At 38.5% G+C, this 22,310-nt stretch overlaps 1 protein-coding gene across 1 annotated transcript in view; it reads right to left on the bottom strand.

Moving 5' to 3' along the window:
• Positions 1-436: 436 nt before the first annotated feature.
• sti (sticky) overlaps positions 437-22,310 on the bottom strand; it is a 252,717-nt gene continuing 230,843 nt past the window's right edge. Inside the window, exons 31-32 of the mRNA XM_068230935.1 lie at positions 12,505-12,685; positions 437-566 (exon numbers count right to left, since the gene is read on the bottom strand). Coding sequence (XP_068087036.1) covers positions 12,514-12,685 — 172 coding nt within the window. The 3' untranslated portion in view covers positions 437-566; positions 12,505-12,513. The remainder of the gene's footprint in view (positions 567-12,504; positions 12,686-22,310) is intronic.

Here is a 22,310-nt window from a genome sequence, read left to right on the forward strand (position 1 = left end):
GCCACTTTACCAGCAGATGGTAGAACCGGCCCTTAATTGGATAACATATTACAACATTTTCCAAACCCAAGAAGCCCAAAAGATCTACACACAACTTGCAGTTGTTGGAAAGTCATTAAGCTACATCGGGATAAATACATCTGAGACCAAGCTCTTATTATTTCAGAACACTTGGAAATCTATGTGTAACCACTGCTGTGTCAAAATTCTCCCTTAAAAGTGTTACGATGTTGTGATGTATTAGCATATCGTCGCTGCCGGGACAAAACCTCCTATGTGATAATATTTTTGGAGATATACTGATCCGCAGCACATACATTATCAAGAGCGAGAATGCCTTGACAATATTCACACAGTATTGCACCTCAGATGACAGAAACTTACCAGCCAAAGTTCCAAGCTAAAATATTTCACATAGGAGGTTTTGTCCCAGCAGCGACGATATACTATTACCAACTGCCTTTTCTACCATTAGATTAGGTTAAAACCACAAAATTGAGTTACTTTCTTGTATACAATCTTGAGAAACAGCATAACCAATATCCAAGAAGACTTCAACTGGAGACCTAAAGAGACAGAAAAGAAAGTTGAAATTAAATGAAGGTGACCTGTTTTAAAAAGACAGTTACTGGATTTGATTAATTTAGGATGCATGGATGAGGATACACAGGCTACTTTAGAAATGAGCTTGATTGATGAAGCTGTACGTATTAACCGGCTTTGATGGTGGGGTCATGTGAGGTGAATGGAGGATAGGTTACCTAGGAGAAAAATGGACCCAAGTCGTGGAGGGTAAGAGAAGTAGACGGAGACCAAGACAATGATTGTTAGACTCAGTTTCTAATGATTTAAAGATAAGAGGTATAGAACTAAATGAGGCCATACAACTAGTTACAAATAGGGGATTGTGGTGGCATTTGGTATATTCAGGCTTGCTGAAAGGCATAACAGTCTAGAATGAAAATGTATGATTTTAGATTAAAAATTCGATTGGTCATGTTAAGAACATTAGAAAAACTCCCTAAAAGGCTAGAGAAAAATATTGTATAACAACTCAATATTGAATGGTAGCAAAGAAATAAGAAATAAATTAACAACTACTTTAATTTTTTTTAGAAATTTCAACACTTAGCTACAGATGTTTCGGCTTGGATTTTGGCTTTATCAACAAGCTTAAACAACAATAGCTAATGCTGACAGTTAAGTTACAAACAGAAAGACAGGAACATAAATTGAAACCTTGTTAGTGTGTTCCTCACAACACATTTTCCCCGCTTAGCACGTCGTAATTTCAAAGTCCTGTATTAAATCTATATAAAAAATACCTAACTTATTGAGTCACGAATTTTCGCTATTACTGCTTAGTATTGCAAGCTGTCCACTTCATGGCCGTATCGATGAGTTTAATCAACAAATTAATCTAAAAGCCACCTAATCGATACTTTATTTATTTATTTGTTGATTACTGCTTAGTACGATCACACATTTCCAGGACCTGAAAATGTTACTGTATTTGTCATCTCTTATGAAAGAAACGTGATTTCCAGCTCGGGTAAGAGCAGTCACCACAGCTGCATGATTACAGGAAAAGGCCTTAAATTCCTTAACTTCACAGGATAACTTGTACCTTCATGCAGCAAGCCGTTAGCCTCAGGAATGTTCAGTTTTGCTTGCCAGTAGGCAGAGAGATTGCTGAAAAACAGTGAACCTATTTGTGCTTGTATTTTGCATTTCATTCAGAAGTTACAAATTTATTTTGTGTTCAGTAGTACAGTGAAGTGTAGCGAATATTTGTCTCATGATACGGTAGCCTATATCTGGATGAGGAACATAATTGTGTGAAATTGACTATTCTCCAGGCCACCTTTTGAGCAGACTAACGCAGAAGAGAGAGTATACGTCAGGGGAAGACGCGGGTGAGAGAGGATGCGCCTACGGTGTTGTGGCAACGGTACCCAATGTGGAGCTGCCATACATATTTTGTAGATGTCTTGACCACGTGGGTGCAGTTTCTATCATAGTCCCTTTAAAACAGCAGTGGCGGTATGGGACTCAACTAATACGAATACATTAATGCATTAATTCTTTCAAATGTGCTCAAGTAACAACCGGTGAATTGTGATGTGTTAAAGTTTTGGAGAACAACTTTTAATCGCACACTGGTTCATTTGGCAGTCAAGGAAAGTGTGACGAAGCAATGGTGTATTTCCACTTTAGTCTGTTCAAAAGGTTGCCCGGAGTTTAACGTGGTGCATATTTGTCTTGATAGCCTAGTTATGGATATGGAAAAAGTCCTTACTAATAACGACAAAATAAAAATCTGTCTGAAAGTGGAGTGGCGTAAGCGTGCTAAGGTCGCAAATGTTGAAACTTGCACCTTCGTGTTTAGACTTGATTACTCAAGTTGGTCGAAGTTTTGTTAAATTAAAAATGGCGGCTAAAGTCATTCCTCGCAGTTGCACATGTTCAAGTGTAACCTCCAATTCATCATCTAAGAATGAGACCAGAAAATGTTTAATACCCACTGCTCCGAAATAAAAGGCTCCTACTAACATTTGTTTTACAATAATTGAAATTAAGAGAGTTCCTCCTATTCAATACAAAGATATTTATTAACGTGAATGAGTCACATATCGTTCACATGAGGTACTAGTTTCGGCACTAAACTTGTCCCATTATCAGCCAACAAGTCAAATCGGGTAAACACAATATAACTTTAAACCACCTTTAAAACACACTATAACACCTGCACAGATGGATATGAAATAAAATATTGTACATGATGGTGTTGCATTTCAGTTTAAAATTCATTAAAATGACGATGACTCCGTTGTTGTATACCCATGATGGTTTGTCCAGCTTGTATATGTCTTTAGTTTTTTAAATCTGTTAAAATTATGCTGCAGAGTTTAATGTCATATGAAGTTAACACTATGTGTGTTCTGTAGTTTGGTTCCAAAAAATAAACATGCATATGATGAACTTGGTTAGATCCAAAGAATTAATTCCCACTTCAATATGGGTTGGAACCTGGAGAAGAAATTAAAAGTCGAATTAGGCCAGAGCTAGGAAGGAAAGACTAAAAAGAAAAGTCTAGAAAACACGAGGGACGACTAGAAACAAACTCACCTTGAGCAGCCTGAGTGATCGGCGGACGGAGCTGGACTGGTGGATGCGATCATGAGGTTAAGGGGCTAGGCGGAGGGGAGGAGAGGGAAGGGGTAGAGGCGGAGCAACTGTCACGGAGCTAAGGTGGAGCAGAAGGATGTGGTAGTGGGGGTAAATGATGTGGATATATCCTGCGTATGGTTTGAAAGATCGAATTGATTTTTAGGCGATCTAATATTTCTTAAGCATTTAATTAAGAGATCGTAACTTGGCGTAGGGATGTGGCGACCCCATCGCCCAGTGGGAAACCACTGCAATCAGTCACCCGAGTATTGGCGGGAAAACCATACTTCATTGGGTTAGGAGGAAATGCCAATCCAGAACCCTGAACATCTGGGGTTGTCCCTCTGCGGTTAACAACCGTAGTTGTAAATCGGAGCTTTATCCACCCCAGGTTAACTACCTTCGAAAGTCAACCATGGAAAGAGGAAAAAAAATTCCACCGTCCTGTCCAAGAAAGCAGGAGAAGGCTACATCGGATTCGGTGGGTAGCCACCTTGAAGGCATCAACGAGTCGGAGCGTTAGCAATCACTCATTCCTATGCCAGCACATACGAACAGGATCAAACAAGTTCAGATCAACTACATTGCAACTTGTAATATTAATTCTCTACTTAAAGCAGGAACACTAAAGAACTTGACGGATGAGTTAGATAAACAGAAAATTTTAGTAGCAGGACTCCAGGAGATGAGAAATACTACAGAAGAACCATTCGAATCTCAAGGCTACAGAATTTACAATGGGAAACCTGGACTAAGGGCCATGAAACAATGTCCCCAATTTGGAACTGGGTTTATAGTCAATGTGAAAATAATAGATTCGATAATTGATTTTCAAGCCATCTCACCTAGAATTGCAACTTTGAGTTTAAAAGCATCCAACAAAATTTATACCATCATAAATGTCCATGCCCCTACTAATGAAAAGAATTTTCTAACAAAGATTAGGAAAGAAGTGGAAAAGTTTTGGGATCTCCTTGACCAAACTGTAAACCAAATAAATATTAACAAAGTTAAGATCCTATTAGGGGACTTCAATGCCCAACTCGGAAGAGAAAAGAAATACCAAGATAACATAGGGAAATGGGCTCCACATAAACATACAAATAAGAATGGTCAAAGACTTCTTGAACTCTGCAGAGAACACTAACTGATCTCAAAGTTCACCTACTTCAAAAGGAGGCCCAACAAACTTAAAACTTGGAAACATCCTGATTGGAGAAAAGGGGAATGGCAGCTGGATCACGTATTTATGGACAAAACCTTCCGCAGAGAAATCTACAATGTTAAAGAGGAGTATATATAGGTTCAGATCATTACATAGTCAAAATCAAAATTAAGTTCACACCACTAAAAAGGAAACTAAAACGCAATAAAGGAAAGAGGAACATTGATCCACGCCAATTAATTAGGAATGACAAATATAGAGAAGTCACACAAAACATAAAACTGGCAGATAACTTAGAAAAACTGGTTCCAATTCTCAGGCAACAAGCTGAAAATTTAGCCCCATTGAACACACGTAAAAGACATGCCTGGTGGACCTCAGAATGTGACAAAATTCATGAAGAAAGACATCAGGCATGGTTAAAATTTCAAACACAAAATAGAAGAAAGTGCAACCAACCTCGAAAATATCAGGAAAAAGTTCACACAAATTATCAGGCAAACCAAGAGACAATCGCAGAAAGATCTAATCAACTCAATAGAAGAAAACTACCACAAAACCAATTCCAGAGACTTTTACAAAAAGTTTGGAAGACAAGTACAAAAATTTGCCCCTCCCACATTAATGCTGAAAAGTGAGGATGGAAAAACGACACATAATGACAAGGAAAATGCCAAAATCATGGCAAAAGCATTCATTAAACTTTTGAATTGTGAAGAACCCCAGGAACTTTTAGCAATTAATAGAGACACACCCATCAAAACCCCGCCTGAACTCATAAACCCCCCAACAATCCAAGAGGAGGAAACAGCACTCAAAGAGTTGAAAAATTATAAGGCATGCGGAGAAGACCTAGTTTTCGCAGAAATATGGAAATATGCCAGTGATACAGTTCGAATATCCTTACACATGGCCGTAACAAAAATCTGGATAACAGAAAAATTCCCTGAACATTGGTCCACAGCCATAATCCACTCATTCCACAAAAAAGGAGATAAAAGCAATCCAGATAATTACAGAGGTTTCTCTCTCTTAGACTGCACATACAAGATTTTCTCCAGAATCCTATACAGGAGGATCAGAGAGCAACTAGAGGAAGAATTAGGTGAATACCAAGGAGGCTTCAGACCTTGGAGAAGCTGTGCAGAACAAATCATCACTTTAAATTTAGCCATAGCATATTACAAGAAGCAAAACAAACCTCTTGCAATAACCTTCGTGGACTGTAAAAAAACTTACGACTGTACCCATAGACCTTCAATGTTGACAATTTTAAGAAATTTCTGGATCCATCCAAAATTAATCAAATTGATTGAACTCACCTTAACCAACACTAAATCAAAAGACAAGTTCAGAGGGGAATTCTCTGAGCCATTCATCATAAAAACAGGCTTAAGACAAGGAGATTGCTTGTCACCACTGCTGTTCAACTGCGCCTTGGAATATATAATGAGGGAATGGTACAAGAGTAACCCAAAGAACATCCGAATTGGAAGACCCAAAGATAACATAAGTTTAAATTGCCTAGGATTTGCCGATGACCTTGCTCTCTTGTCTAACCATATTCAGGAAACCAGACAAGAAGTTATATCACTACAGGAAATACCACAGAAAATTGGTCTTGGAATATCTTTTGAAAAGACAGTAATCATATTTACTGACCCACCACTCATAAACAAAATTGCCATAGGAAACCAAGAAATCAAAATTGTAGATAAATTTAAATATTTGGGAGAAATCATAACATATAACCTCAATGAAAAGCCAGCATGGCATAAAAGAATAAATAAACTGACCAGAGCACAATATGTCACCAAGAATACCTACAACAAAAAGGGCCTGTCAATAGCAACAAAATTGAAACATTAAAAAACAGTCACTCAACCAGAAATAACATATGCAAGCGAAACCATCTTCAAAACAACTAACACTGCACAAATAGACAAAATACTCAAGATAGAGAGAAGAATTATTAGAACGTGCATCAACAAATCATACGAAAAAGATGGACACTGGAGAGTAGCTTCTAAAGAAACAGTCTACAAGGAAATAGAACCAGTAATGAGTACAATCAGGAAGAAACACATTCATTTTTTGGACATCTAATCAGGACACCAGAGAACAGGATCGTCAGGAGAATAGTAAAAAAATTATGGAATAGTAAGTGCAACATTAAGTGGATTACAGAAATCAAGGAAGATATGGATGAACTACAAATTACAGTGGAAAACCTAAGAAACAAAACCGACAAAATCAAGAAACTCACAGACAACAAACCAGACTGCAAATCAGAATCAACAAACAGACAATAGGAAGGGTGATTTCCGATGAAGAAAGAAGGATAAGATCAGAGAGAATGAAGAAGTACTGGGCTGACAGAAAAGTGAAAAATTATTTGTATAAAGTTGGCTAGAGTGGTCCAATGAAGGCCATAAAATGTAAATAAGAAAAATAAGAGATCGTAAAGAATATTAGATTTTTCGGAAATTTCATTTAAGTTGTAGTTAGGGTTGAAATATTGATCGCAATGAATGAAACAATGTTCGACAATGTTCGTGATTAGCCCTTTGTTTGCTATTTGAAGTATCTCAAAATCATGTTCTATATTAGTGAACTTATGATTAGAGTCGTAAATGTGTTGGCCTATAGCAGAAAACTTGTTATATCTTACTGCGTTGACGTGCTCTGAATATCAGGTTGTGAAGCTGCGTCCTGTTTGACCCACGTAAGAGGCGCTGCAGTCGATGCACTTGAATCTATAGATTCCGGATTTAGAAAATCTGTTATAGAGGTGTTGACTGATGTTGAATTGTGTATAATTTCTGAAGTCCTATTATTCATTCTGAAGAAAATTTTTACGTTATGTTTTCGAAAGAGATTGGTGATTTGATGGACATTGTCATTGAATGTAAAAGTAGATGAAATGGTAGTTTTAGGTTTTTCTTTTGTGAGAGTAGTCTTACGTTGGTGTCTAAATTTATTGATTATCTGTTCTATAAATGATCTGTTGTAACAGTTAAATTTGGCGATTGCTCTTATAGTGTTGAGTTTGCTACTGAGGGTGTATGGAATCTTGACGAATAGTATTGGCAGTTTGTGTCTGTTTTCTGAAGATTCTATATGAAAGAGCAGATGGATTTCTGAGAATAGTTAAATCCAGAAAATTAATTACTTTATTATTTTTGGACTCAAGCGTAAATTTGATGTGGGGGTCAATGTTGTTTAGTTCTTGCAGGGTAGAGGTCGCATTCTTGATTTCTTCATCCATTATAACATGTGTCGTCAACACATCTGGCCCACATGAGGATGTTTGGAAAAGTGTTGCTATTTATTTTTGTATATTCCAGAAAGTCTAAATAAATGTCCGCTAGAATTCCCGATGCGGGTGATCCCGTGGCCAGTCCATTTTGTTGAGAGATGGTTTCAATAAATTTAAAGAAATTATTGTTGATGACCCAGTTTCAGAAGAGAAATAAAATCTTGTATTTCTAATTTGCTGAGAGAGCTATGTTTGTTTAAGTTATTTTCAATAATGGAGAAAAATTTGGTTGTGGGTATGCTTGGATACATATTTACTATGTCAAAAGAATGAAGGGTAAGGTTGGGTTCTACATTAAATGACTTCATTTTTTCAATTAGTTCGGTGGTGTTTTTGATGGATTTTTTAGAGAGAAATTTATAGTTCTTAGTTAAAAATCGTTGAACAAATTGCACAATTTTATATAGAGGGCTGGGTTTATAGTTAATAATGGGCCAGATAGGAATGTCAATTTTATGAATTTCAGGGAGTGCTTTAACTGTGGGTAAACCTGGATTCATATTTAATAGTTTAGATTTGTCTTGATCTGTAAAAAGAAAAGATATATTCTTTAATGTTTGTTTTAACTGTCTTTATTGATTATTATAAACGTGCTATTGTTAAAAAATTCTTTGGTTTTAGATATGTAATTAGTTTTGTCCATGATAACTGTAGTATTTCCTTTATTCGCTTTTGTGACAATTAGATCGTTATTTTTAATTTTCTTTTTGAGTTCCGCGATTTGTTTATGTTCGGAGGTAAAACTATTGACATTAGAATTGATAGGAGGATTTCTTTTATTTACGTTATTAGTACTTTCTTTTTACTTCAAATCTAATTTCATGTTGATCTTCTAGCGGCATTTTATTGATTGTAGCTTCCGACTCAATCAAGTTAGTGGCTGTGTTTATTTTGTTCATATTGGGCCAATTATGCTTTGGGTCTTTCGCTAAAATGGTGGTTTCTTCCGTGGTTAAAATTACGTTCGAAAGTTTGACTAGAGGAGGATGGAAATTCTCGATTAAGTTTCTTTGCTTCCTGGTATTCAATGGAATTTATTTCTAAATCAGATTAATAATAAACTGTTCGACATACTCTCACAAAAACAGTTTACATTAGATAAGAAATTAGCTGCATTAAAAATGAATAGAACTGCATCAAAAACTCAGCCCAAAGAGACCAGTTTGCAGAGGCTGGTTGGATCCTCAAAGAGAATAATGGGATACTGTTGTATTACAGGTAGATTTTGCTATGATTTATTCATGTGCATGGTAAGCTGAAACACAAATCAGCACTTTGGAGTAGCAGAATGTAACCCTATTCATCACTGCTCTTTTTGTAAATGAACATAAGAACACAGTGTTTTCTTACTGTGAACGACAAGAAAAATGAAACTAAGCAGTCTGTGTCCGCCTTCATCTCTTGTCGATCACCAACCGTTTGTCTCTCCCTGAACTTTCTCCGAACTCTGGTGACATAATTCTGACGCACATGAGCGGTGACATCCACTTGTCGCCATCAATCCAGCAGCAAGTGTCACAATGAATGTAGTCAGTAGGGAAAATAGGTACTCTTGCTATGTTTATCTCGGTCCTACAACATCATCATCATCATCATCATCATCATCACTGGCGCGACAGCCCTTTGTGGGCCTTTGTCTTCTGAAGATGTTTTCCCTATTCTTTTCTGTTAAGTGCAGAGCTCCTCCAATTCTTGATTCCAATTATCTTTACATCCTCTCTCACCCCTTCTTCCCACCTTAACTTTGGTCTTTCAACCTTCCCGATTCCTTCTGGCACTGCATTAAATATCTTCTTAATCATTCTGTTACTAACACCCAGCACATGTCCTGCCCACTCCAACCTTCTGATCTTTGTTCAGTTAACAATGTTCGGCTCGTTATATAAATTATACTATTCATGATTATATCTTCTTCTCCAGACAGCATTTTCTAGAAGTGACCCAAAAATTTGCCTCAAAATCCTTCTTTCAAATATACTGAGCTGTCTTTCATCAGATTCTGAGAGTGTCCAGGTCTCAGCACCATATGTTAATACAGGCTTGACTAAAACCTCATACATTAGGGCTTTAGTTTTCCTGAACAGCAGCTTGGACTTCAGGTGTTTTCTGAGGCCATGATAGCAATTGTTAGCAGACAGTATACGTTTTTGGATTTCAGAACTAATATTGTTCTTGGAATTAACTTCTGATCCAAGGTAGGTAAAGCTACGCACAACATCAAACTTATACGAGCCAATTTCTATTAATGTAGATCCACTAGGGTAGTCTTTCTTGGTTACGGGCATGTACTTAGATTTTTTCTTCATTAATCTGTAAATTAATCTTTCCTGCTGCTTTTTCAAGGCTTGTGAAAGCTTCTCTTAATGCTCTTGCGATTAAATCAATATCATCTGCATATGCCAAAATTTGAACTGATTTATATATGATGGTTCCCCTTGTGCTGATACTTGCATCTCTAACAACTTTCTCCAAAGCTATATTGAATAAAAGGCACGATAATGAATATCCTTGCCTAACTCCGTTCTTGGTCGTTACAGCACTTGATAACATATGCTAGACTTAATTTGATTCCGGATATTTTTCATAGTGACTTTCACAAGGGCGATCAGTTTCTTAGGGATCTCAAACTCTTCCATTGCTACATAGAGTACATAGAGATTACTTCTATCAATTACTTTTTACAGTTTGCTCACAGAAGACAATTTCAACCCCTATGCCCAATGGAAGGAAGATTGGATCTTAAAAACAGGTGAACATCTCTGGCCTTTCTTCCCACCTAATTCGAGGTCTGATCTCGCAAGAAGAACTTGGACCATCCTTAATAGGATTTGATGTGGTCATGGTGTCTGTGCTGCGTCCCTGTATAAATGGGGAAAGATACAATCCCCCGAGTGTGACTGTGGTGCTCCTTTTCAAACCATCGAACACATTGTAAAGGAGTGTAGCAGAAGAGCCTACCCTGGAGATTGGTTTGATTTTCTAGAGGCCAATACAGAGGCTCTAGAATGGATAACATCTTTGGACATTAAAATATAATCTACTTGCTTTCTTGTTTCTGTATATATGTATATATGCCATACGATAAATAAATAAATAAATAAATAAATAAATAAATAAATAAATAAATAAATAAATAAATAAATAAATAAATAAATAAATAACTTCTATCAATGCTGTAATAGGCTGATCGGAAGTCAACGAAGAGATGGTGGGTATCAATTCCAAATTCTTTACATATTTCAAGTATCTGGCGGATTGCGAAGATCTGATTAATAGTAGATCTTCCTTGGCGAAATCCGCATTTTCCACGTAAGTCGGTCCTACAATATGTGCTGTTTATACACCACCGACCTTACAAGTGATGTTAAACTGACCAACAAGAAAAATGCCTCCTATTATTATTCTTGTTTTGTATAGGCCGACTAAGGACCACGATATTCAACCATTGCATTTGGGGTGGGTTTTGATGTTTGCCCAGTAATTGCGCATCCTCTGGCTGTGTTGTTCACTCCTCTCCTTTTGTTGTTATTATTATTATTATTATTATTATTATTATTATTATTATTTTTTATTTTTTTTTTTTAAATTAATACAATCTAGGGGTGGTAGATGGAGAAAGGGCAAGCCCCACATACATGGAAGTGCCTCCATCCTCACATGTATGTTTACATAAACTCTACTGAATATTTACAGATGTATAGACAATTTTAAATTTACATATTTATACTCCAAACAGTGTTGTTGTTGTCTGAGTCATACATCCATAGACATTTTTGATGCAGCCTCTCCAAGCACTTATCCTTTGCTAATCTTTTCATTTCTACTTAACTACTATATCCTACATCTGTGCTTGTCATATTCATACCTTGGTCTACCCCTACCGTTCTTACTGCCTAAACGTCCATCAAAAACCAACTGAACAAGTCCTGGGTGTCTTAAGATGTATAGTATCATTCTATCTCTTCTTCTCGTCAAATTTAGCCAAATCGATCTCCTCTCACCAATTCAATTCAGTATTTCTTCATTCGCAACTTGATCTAACCATTTCACCTTCAGTGTTATTCTGTAACACCACATTTCAAACACTTCTATTCTCTTCCTTTCTGAGCTAGTTATCGCCAATGTTTCACTTCCATACAATGCCACGCTCCATACAAAAGTCTTCAAAAACATCTTTCTAATATTTTATTTTTAATTTTGCAAGTTGCTTAACGTCGCACCAATACAGGTCTTATGGCAACGATGGGATAGGAAAGGCCTAGGAGTGGGAAGGAAGCGGCCGTGGCCTCAATTAAGGTACATTTGCCTGGTCTGAAAATGGGGAAACCATCTTCAGGGCTGCCGACAGTGGGCTTCATACCCACTATCTCCTGGATGCAAGCTCACAGCTGTGTGGCTCTAACCGCATTGGCAACTTGCTCAGTCATCTTTCTAATAACTATATCAATGTTCGAAGCAAGCAAATTTATTTTCTTAAGAAAGGCCTTCCTTGCTTATGCTAGCCTGCATGTTATGTCGTCCTTACTTCTTCCAATGTTAGTTATTTTACTACCCAAGTAACAATATTCATCTACTCCCTGTAAATCTGGCTTCGTTCAACTGCACTCCATTACTTTTTTTTTAAACATTTATTTTCATCTTGTACTCTCAGAATAATAATTATCTTCATTTACGCTATACATATTAAGAGTAAAAAGACCCACATATATCAAAACTGATCAGAATTTAGCATCACTTGTCCTACAGTGCATATTGTAAGCATGTTTGAGCTACTGTTATATCGTCTGAAATTGTAATATATAAAACTTTTTTGAGCATTGTATATATGATGGTTCAAAAGTCTACCTACCCACATTGTTCACTTGGCTGAGCGAGGCACCTGGAAATGCACTCTTCTGTTGGGAGCTGTTTCAACTGATGACTCAGTAGTCTCTGAGAGAGGGCTGCACTCTGAATCCTCTAAGGACTGCACCAAGGATGAGGTGAAACTGAACTCAGAACCACCACAGTCATTCAGATCAGCCCCATCCCTGTAAAGAAAATGGGACAGTCATTTAAATTCAAGAATTCATATAAGGAGTTGGTGCTACAATAATCAACAACCCAAGGACGAAGACAGTCTGATAACAATGAGTTCCAAATATTCAACTCTTTCCTTATAAACTTAGTGGAAACATTTTAATAGTACTAGTTTCTATCAGGCTCAGTTTGCAAGAAATGTGCAAATAACATTTTTGAAATGTTGATTTTACACTAACATGATTCAAATTATACTAATATCATAAAGAGAAAAAATCTGCAGGGTTGTTTGTATATGGAGGGTAATCTCGGGAACCACTCCACCAATTTAATTAAGGTACAGCCCCAGTATTTGCCTAGTGTGAAAATGGGAAACCATGAAAAGCCATCTTCAGAGCTGCCGACAGTGGGATTCGAACCCACTATATCTCGGATACAAGCTCACAGCTGCGCGCCCCTAACTGCACAGCCAACTCACCCGGTTTTCACCATTAGAAAGCTTATTTCTTTCAAATTATTGTAGATTATAGAAAACTATGTTAGTTTATCAAGGAAACAGACAGATTTTTTAAAATCAGAAAAATTCTGCAACTGGGACCCTTAAAAGGAAATATGGTGCCCAAACTGGTAGTACTATTTTGAGAAAATGAAGCTCCCCGAGTGTACTTAGAATTCAGTTTTCTGTTAAAAAAAGTTCATATGTATGTTCTCCATAACTAACAGTTTACCAGAAAACTGCAATTTTCAATGTTAAAGAAGCGTTTTGTGCAGCCTAGGGCATCACGTGTCGAGGGTGGTACAGCAGGAAGAGTGACAAACATTACTTGTATCCATTCATTAATTATTATGCCTTTATTTACATGGTGTGACTAAGGCTATAAATCCTGCTATTCTACCAAACCATGACAGAGAGAGAGAGAGAGAGAGAGAGAGAGTTATAAACACATTAAAAGAAAGAAAAAAGAACGTAATTACATAAAATATCCCAGAACAAAGAAAATTGTCTAATGCTTCAATAAAAACAAATTTCGTGGTCATGAGAGTCCGAAAAATGTCGTACATTTTGAGAAGACAGGGGCAATGAAAGATAATGTTGATCAAGCCAAAGTGAATGTGTATCTTGGACCCTTAAATGAGAATACTCTGCTTAATCTGTTAGAAGTACAGGTTCTGGAAAAAGTAATATTTCCTGGCTGTACGGTAACTGATGTTCTGCCTTCAATAACAAGATATACAAACAGGAATGTCTAGCTATGGGAGACCCTATCTCGGGAATACTCGCCGAAATTTACACAGATAACCTTGAGAATAGTAAAATAATAGAAAACATTAATGGATTGTGTCTTTGGCTGCGCTATGTCGATGACACGTTGGCAATAATTGACAAAAGATGTAACAATAGTGAAAACATATTCATCATCATCATCATCATCATCATCATCATTTCCCTTTATCCAGCTGTCGCCGGGTAGGGGCAAATATGGTTCCTCTCCACTTTCTTCGGTCTTTCCACCACTCCTCCTCCAACACTGTGTCCCAGTCCAGGTTTCTTTCTATAATGCTGCGTTGGATGGTATCCTTCCATCTCAATCGTGGTCGTCCACGGCCTCTCCTTCCTTGGATTTGCATTTCCATCACCCTTTTTGGCATTCTTTCGTCGCTCATTCGCTTTATGTGCCCAAACCATCTTAGTCGGCTCTTCTCTATTCTATCATTCATTTTTTTCCACTCCAATTTCTGCCCGGATTTTCTCATTCCTTATTTTGTCTTGTCTACTCTTCTGTATCATACTCCTCAAGAATTTCATTTCGGCTGCCTGTATTCGACTCTCATCCTTCTTTGTCATTGTCCAAGTTTCTGCTCCGTAAGTTGTTATGGGTACGTAATACATCTTGTACATAGTATCCTTTGCTTCCATTGGCACATCTTTGTCCCATAACATATTTCTTACACTATGATAGAAACAACTTCCAGCTTGAATCCTTTTACTAATCTCAGCATCCAGTTGAGCATTCTCCATTAATTCACTCCCCAGGTATTTAAACGTTTCCACTGCTTCCAGGGGCTTGTCTGCAAGTCTAATCTGACCTTTCCCTTCTTTCTCCCCTCTAGTCATAACAAGAGTTTTACTCTTTTCTACACTTATTTTCAATCCCCATTCTTCAATCTTCCCATTCACCACATTCAACTGTTCTTGAACCTTCCTGTCGTCTTCTCCCCAAATCACAATATCATCTGCAAATAACATCATGTTCATTTCTCTTCCTCCATATGCTGCTTTTGCTGTTCTCATGATGTCATCCATTACTATTGTAAACAGGATTGGTGATAGAATACTTCCCTGTCTCAGCCCACTAGTTATTTTGAACCAACTTGTCCTGCCAACTTGTGTTTGCACGCAACTACAACATTCCTTATACAATGGCATGATCATTTTTATTAATCCCTGTCCAATTCATTTTTGCACCAGACTGTCCCAAACTTTCGTCCTAGGGACACTGTCATATGCCTTTCCAATATCAATGAATGTCATCACCATATCATTCCCGTACTCCCAATGTTTTTCCATTAGTTGTCTCATAATGAAAATGGGCTCTATTGTTGACCTTCCACTTCTGAAACCAAACTGATTTTCCTGTATCTGCTTCTCAACCCTCAACCTTATTCTACTTTCCAGTATCCTTTCCATTATCTTAGCAACATGGGATATTAGAGTAATTCCCCTGTAGTTCTTCAAAACTTTCTTATCACCTTTCTTGAAAATTGGGATGATTATTCCTTTTTGCCAATCCTCAGGGACCTCCTTATTCTCCCAGACATTCCTGAGAACCCGATATGTCCACTGCAGGCCTACAACTCCAGCTGCCTTTATCATCTCCACTGAAATTTCATCTATTCCAGCAGTTTCATCTTTCTTACTGCCATTTCAATTTCATTCATTGTAATTTCTTTATCCATTTCTTCGTCAACTAATTGCCTTTCCTGGTCGTCCATTGAATGACTGTCATCCGTTCTTGTGTTCAGCAGCTTCTGAAAATACTCTCTCCATCTATTTCTTATTTCTTCTGGCTTTGTTAAAATTATGCCACCTTCATCCTTCACAAATCTGGTGTTTACTTGATCTCTCTTTTTGTTTCTTAAGATACCATACAGTAATTTCTTGCTGCCCTGCATATCATCTCTCAATTTCTGTGTGAATAAGGCCCAGCTTTTCCTCTTTTCTTCCTCCACTACTTTCTTGGCCAAATTCTTTGCCTCCACATATTTTCTTCTACTTTCTTCAGTCTTAGATGTTTTCCATGCTTTCCGTGCCATTTTCTTTTCCTTCACTTTAATCTTTACCCTATCATTCCACCAGTGTGTTTCTTTGTCCTTCACATTTCCTGATGTTCTACCACACACCTTTTCTGCACATCCAACCAGTGCTTCCTTAAATCTTTTCCATTCCTCTTCAAAATTCCCCATCTCTGTCCTGGGTACCAAGGGTATTATTTCCCTTTGAAATTTTTCTTGTATGCTTTTCTCCTTCAACTTCCATTCTTTAATTCTTTTCTCTCTTCTTAATTGGGGTTTTTCAATCTTTCCAACTTTCAATTTTCCTATCACAACTCTATGATCTCCACCAAAGGCTTCTTCAGGCATGGCTGTTACATCTACAAGGTTCTTCCGGTGTTCTTTCTCTATGATTATATAATCAATCATGGTCTTTATTCGTCTGTCTCCCCAACCATACCTTGCAATCTTCTGACTGTTCTTCTTCCTAAACCAGGTGTTTCCAATAATCATTTGATTCCTCATGCAAAAATCCACCAACAACTCGCCTTCTGGATTTACATTTCCATATCCAAAGGGCCCTACAACATCTTCCTTTCCTTGTCTTTCCATTCCAACTTGTGCATTTAGATCTCCCATCAATAGTACTTCCTTATCTTCTATCTGTCTCTCCACTTCCTCTAAGAAGTCCTGTAGATGTTCATCTATGCAACCAGTTTGTGGGGCATACAACTGAAATAGATCTTTCACTTCATTTTCAAACTGGAATCTCATCATCATCATCATCATCATCCTATTGCTGATGTACTTTGTATATTCCAGATATTCTTGGATTTCTCTTCTAAGTATGATGGCCACTCCATTTTTTGCTTCAGGTCCTCTGCTGTAATACAGCCTGTATCCTTCCCTCAGAGGGATCTCCCCTGTACCCCTCTTCTTGGTCTCGCACAGTCCAAGTATGGCTATATCTTTTTCTATCATGAAGTCAACCAGTTCTTCTGTCTTTCCTGTCAGTGTCAGTACATTAACTGTTGCAATTTTGATGTAGTTTGGTGCTGGTTGCCCATTTTTCACAGTTCCCCCAGCACCTGAAGAGCTGCACGTCGCTTTTAGCAGGGGACGCCCTAACCTTTTCCGAGGCACCATATCTGCTTTGTCCATATAGGCTATTGTTACGATGGGCTCGCCACACCCAAAGGCATTTTATACCTACTGCCAGGTTCAAAATTAGGCCGCCCCTAACACGGAGACAGATGCCTTTCGTAGCCGCTCCTCTGGAGTACAGACGCTACGGGTATGCCCCTTCCGCCATCTCCGCCGTACCGAAGTCCACCTTCTCCGCCGTAGATGCCGTTGAGGTCTTCACTCGTAACCCTGAGCTGGGACCCATACCAGATGTTACACACCGGGTCAGTGTGCTCTGGGACTCACATAGGCAGGGGCGCCACTCCCTGGGTAGGGCTGCCTCCGAAGAGGGTCCCTACCTGCTACCAGGTCAACATACTAACCTATTTAAACAACTGATGTAGAAGCCGAAGAGAGAGAGATTTGACAGTGCTGATCAAGGTTAAATTATTATTGGACTATACACTATTATTACCAACAATGCACAAATCTAATTAAGTCTGACTTCAATGCAGGCAGAACCGCAGGTACTACTAGCAGTATATAAAGCATAAATTAAATTTTTGGCATGTCACAATTTTGATGCCACTGAGTAAATCTGAGTTCTAGAACAAGTTCTGCATACAATTACCAAATCCTCCTCCTTGACCTTGGACAGGTGGCGCTCTTTGATGCAACGTGAGAGGTGGCGTAGAATACTTTCTGACCACTATGATTGAACTTGCTCTTATAACAATGTTACTAATTTTTATGTATCATATATTGATGTATTAGATTTATTAACTCAATAGCATGATTTTTTATCAAAAATAATTGTATAAATTCAATACTAATTAGCTTCACAGCATATGAATGTTATAAAACTAAAAACTTGTCATGCATTGGAATAATCTTTATTAAACACCTTATCTTGCTGGATTCTGCTAAGTAGTAATGTTATTCCTGCAGTATATCCCTGGGTGGTGTGGAGGGGTACTTCCAAAATAATTACGCTACTGGAAATAATTATCCCCTTCATGAAAATCCATATCGTGATAAGTAATTAGTTTGCAAGTGTAATTTCCTTTGACTCTTTCACTTTGCAGGTTCGTACAGTTTACAATGAATTGTAACATATTATCATTCATGAAAAAAAATGCCCCAAGCTTCTTCAGGTGATGATGCACTTCTTGCTACGAGTTTCACTCCTGGTAAATGAGTGACAATGTTGTGGGTTCGAGTTTGTGAGTTTTTAGGATGAAGAATTTTCATCCATTTTGTAACACCATCCTTTTCTGTTATGGTCCAAAACCGTTGAGCAAGAGGTAGATCATCATCATCATCATCATCATCAATATTTACTAATTTTTCATTGGCGCTGTGTTCCATATCACTATTAGAGTCTACTACTTCTAATTCATCCTCACTCTCACTACAGCTTCTTCCACTTACACAGACTGTCAAAGAGATAACACCCTTGCTTATACTCTTCATAACTCATTTCAGTGAAAGGGGTTTGATTGAATGAATCCCTAACATGATTACACAGGTAACTCACTGGTTACACTCAGCGCTGCCGCTGGTGTAAGTCGGACGAACGGGACTGGTGGCGTGGGAAGTGTTCTCCGTAGGACCTTTTTAATGGGTGCACCGCCCTCCCGTTTTTACAGACCGCCCGGGTAGTATAACCTAGGTATGTGCTAATTACATAACATTAATACATATTTGAGTCACTGGGTGCTCCAAATTAACATGTAAATACTGTAAAACTGTTAATTTAAAATAAATTAATATTGTCAGCATAATTGCATCAATTACGTCAGAGATCAAATGTTTATCTTGACCACTACGTAGTGTCGTGTGCGAGCAGGGTCTGGATTAGCGTGGAATCGCATGCGAGCCCTCTATTCTGCATGATGTCACAAACCTGTATGGCAGTCCACAGCAACCGAGTGGTGGCCTAAGCCTGCTGTTACATGATTTGGAAGGAGCAGTAGAATACTTGAAGTTCAAAATACTCTTATGTCTTGTTTGTGATAACACTTAAATAGTTCAATTTTGCAGTTTATGTTTACCTGTCTGATATTATTGTTAATACCCTGAGGGGAATGAACTTAATTGTTTTTGTATTGAAGTTTTATGTAGTATTCCCCGCCCGGCTACTCATTCCTGACACCCGGCTGACGAAAATTTCTGGGGACAACACTGGGCGTAATTGAACCACTTGACAATAATCCCTCTTTCTAAGAATGAACACTCTTCACTACTATGCCACTGACCTCAAACAGAGGGCAAGGAATGTGGAGAGAGGTATGTGGCAGCTAAGGTCTCTAAGTTTAAAAATAAGCGCAAATGAGCCAAATAAATTTGTGCCATGTCACAAAAGACCCCACCTCACCACTCCCGGGTTAAACTCATTGCCCTCAACGGGGCATGGTAGCATTTCATGGTTTTACAGTCCTGACATGCTTTCCCCAAGTCTGGCAGTCTGATGCAATAACGGTAGCCTTGTGGAAAGATTTTTCTTCCAGGGGCTGCATCTAGTCCACCCATCTGAATGGGTGCCTTCCCTGCGGTATCTTGCCATTAACCTTTCCCTCCATCGTAAGTTTTTCCAGGGTGCCTGTTCTTCCAACCATGTTTCTGGAGTATTACACTTAATGCCTAGTTCTGCCAGCACGGATGTATTTGTATGGTGTTCAGACCAAGAAATATGGAGAATGTGTTGGTAAAGTTCTCTATTTTTCTCTGTTTGATTGCCCAGATCTCAGCTGCATAGGTGGCAAAGGGGAAAATGAGAGAGTGAGCCAGTTACAGTTTTCTGTTCTTTGTAACTGTTCGGTCCTTCCTGCTCAGCTTTGTGGTGGCTGCCTTGGCCATGGCAGTCCCCTCTTTATATCGTCAGCACTTCCTCCTGTCTTAGAGATCATGGAGCCCAAATACACAAATCTCCAGATGACCTAAAAACCAGCTCTATTGCTCTCACACTGGGTCGGTCGGTCGGTCGGTTGGTTGGTTGGTTGGTTGGTTGGCTTTGTCTCTGTTGACAGTGATCATTTGTCTTCCTACAGTTAATTTCTATGCCATATTCCCTGCTAGTCAACATCAGCTTCTTCATGAGGATCTGTAGTTCCTGTGCATCAGCTGCCAGGATCACATTGTTGTCAGCGTACATCAGGTTGCTAATAATCTTACTATCTACAGAAATATCTCCTTCTCAATCCTCAAGCACTTTTCTCATTACGTGCTCAGTACAGATATTAAAGAGGATGGGTGAAAGAATGCATCCCTGTCTTGTATCACTCTGAAGTTTCTGGACATTGCTTGTTTGAATCGGGCAGCCTCTGTGTTGCTCTGGTAAACACTGGACGAGTGGGACCAAGTGCTGTAGGACTCTCATTTCCAGAAGAAAGGTCCATAGTAGTGTCCATTTCACCAAGACAAATGTTTTGTTGTGATCAACAAAGCTGAGAAAGTTCACAACACAGAACTCTCTGGCCTTTTCCACAATATGACAGACATTCAGAATTTGTTCTCGGGTGCCTTTTCCTGGTATGAAACCACATTGCTCTTCAGTTATTTCAGGGAACAGAAAGTTCAGCCTACTGTGAAGGACAATGAGAATAATTCTGTTCACATGGAGGATGAGAGCTACTCTCCTGCAGATGGAACATTCAGGCGGTCAAACTTTCTTGTAAATAGGAATAAAGACAGAGACACCATTCATCCGGCCACTTTCCAGTCCTCAAGATGGTGTTGCACAGCTTGCATGTTGCTTGATCCAACTTGACTTATGGCTTTCTAAACAGCAAATGTGAAAAAATTCCAAGTAACAAATTAAACCTATCATCATATTTCTGACATACTGAATTATAAATATACACAAAGGAAAAACTGAGATACATTGGATAAAGAAGAAAGCAAGCAAATCTAAAAATAAAATAAGAATCGTAATTTATAAACATCACTGTGCATTCTTCTATACAATATACAGTGGATGCCGTTTATTGTAATCACGGATAATGTTATCAACAGAATTATATAATCACTTTTATGAAGTACCGTACGGACAAACACTGAAACATTGAAAATCTTCCGTTTATTGTGATCATGAATTCGCTTTATGTTATCACATTTGTTATAATACCAATAAAAATGGTCCGTTATTGGACATTATAAATTTTCCAGCTAACTCATTCCTGGTTGCCAGCGTTTCGTCCTCATGTGCTAGGCTGGGCTCATCAGTAGGTACCTAGCACACCTACCAAGACGCCAGCTAGTGCATACCATGGAGGCCACTGCATAGGCTAATTGTAGCCACCAGCAGTGCCAATGCACTATGAGACACTTTGTCTCATTATCAAAAATTGATGCCTGCTTGGCCATCAGATGATATAGATGGTGATTCCCATAGCGAATCTGAAATATTTGTTCCGAATGAGTAAATTTATAATACCAATATAAATGGTCCAGGCCTCCATGGTATGCACTAGCTGGCGTCTTGGTAGGTGTGCTAGGTACCAACTGATGAGCCCAGCCTAGCACACGAGGGCGAAACGCTGGCAACCAGGAATGAGTTAGCTGGAAAATTTATAATGTTCAATAACGGACCATTTATATTGGTATTATAAATTTACTCATTCGGAACAAATATTTCAGATTCGCTATGGGAATCACCATCTATATCATCTGATGGCCAAGCAGGCATCAATTTTTGATAATGAGACAAAGTGTCTCATAGTGCATTGGCACTGCTGGTGGCTACAATTAGCCTATGCAGTGGCCTCCATGGTATGCACTAGCTGGCGTCTTGGTAGGTGTGCTAGGTACCAACTGATGAGCCCAGCCTAGCACACGAGGGCGAAACACTGGCAACCAGGAATGAGTTAGCTGGAAAATTTATAATGTCCAATAACGGACCATTTATATTGGTATTATAAATTTACTCATTCGGAACAAATATTTCAGATTCGCTATGGGAATCACCATCTATATCATCTGATGGCCAAGCAGGCATCAATTTTTGATAATGAGACAAAGTGTCTCATAGTGCATTGGCACTGCTGGTGGCTACAATTAGCCTATGCAGTGGCCTCCATGGTATGCACTAGCTGGCGTCTTGGTAGGTGTGCTAGGTACCAACCGATGAGCCCAGCCTAGCACACGAGGGCGAAACGCTGGCAACCAGGAATGAGTTAGCTGGAAAATTTATAATGTCCAATAACGGACCATTTATATTGGTATTATAAATTTACTCAT

The sequence above is a fragment of the Anabrus simplex genome, chromosome X (genome assembly GCF_040414725.1).
Source record: "Anabrus simplex isolate iqAnaSimp1 chromosome X, ASM4041472v1, whole genome shotgun sequence".
NCBI classification, from domain to species: domain Eukaryota; kingdom Metazoa; phylum Arthropoda; class Insecta; order Orthoptera; family Tettigoniidae; genus Anabrus; species Anabrus simplex.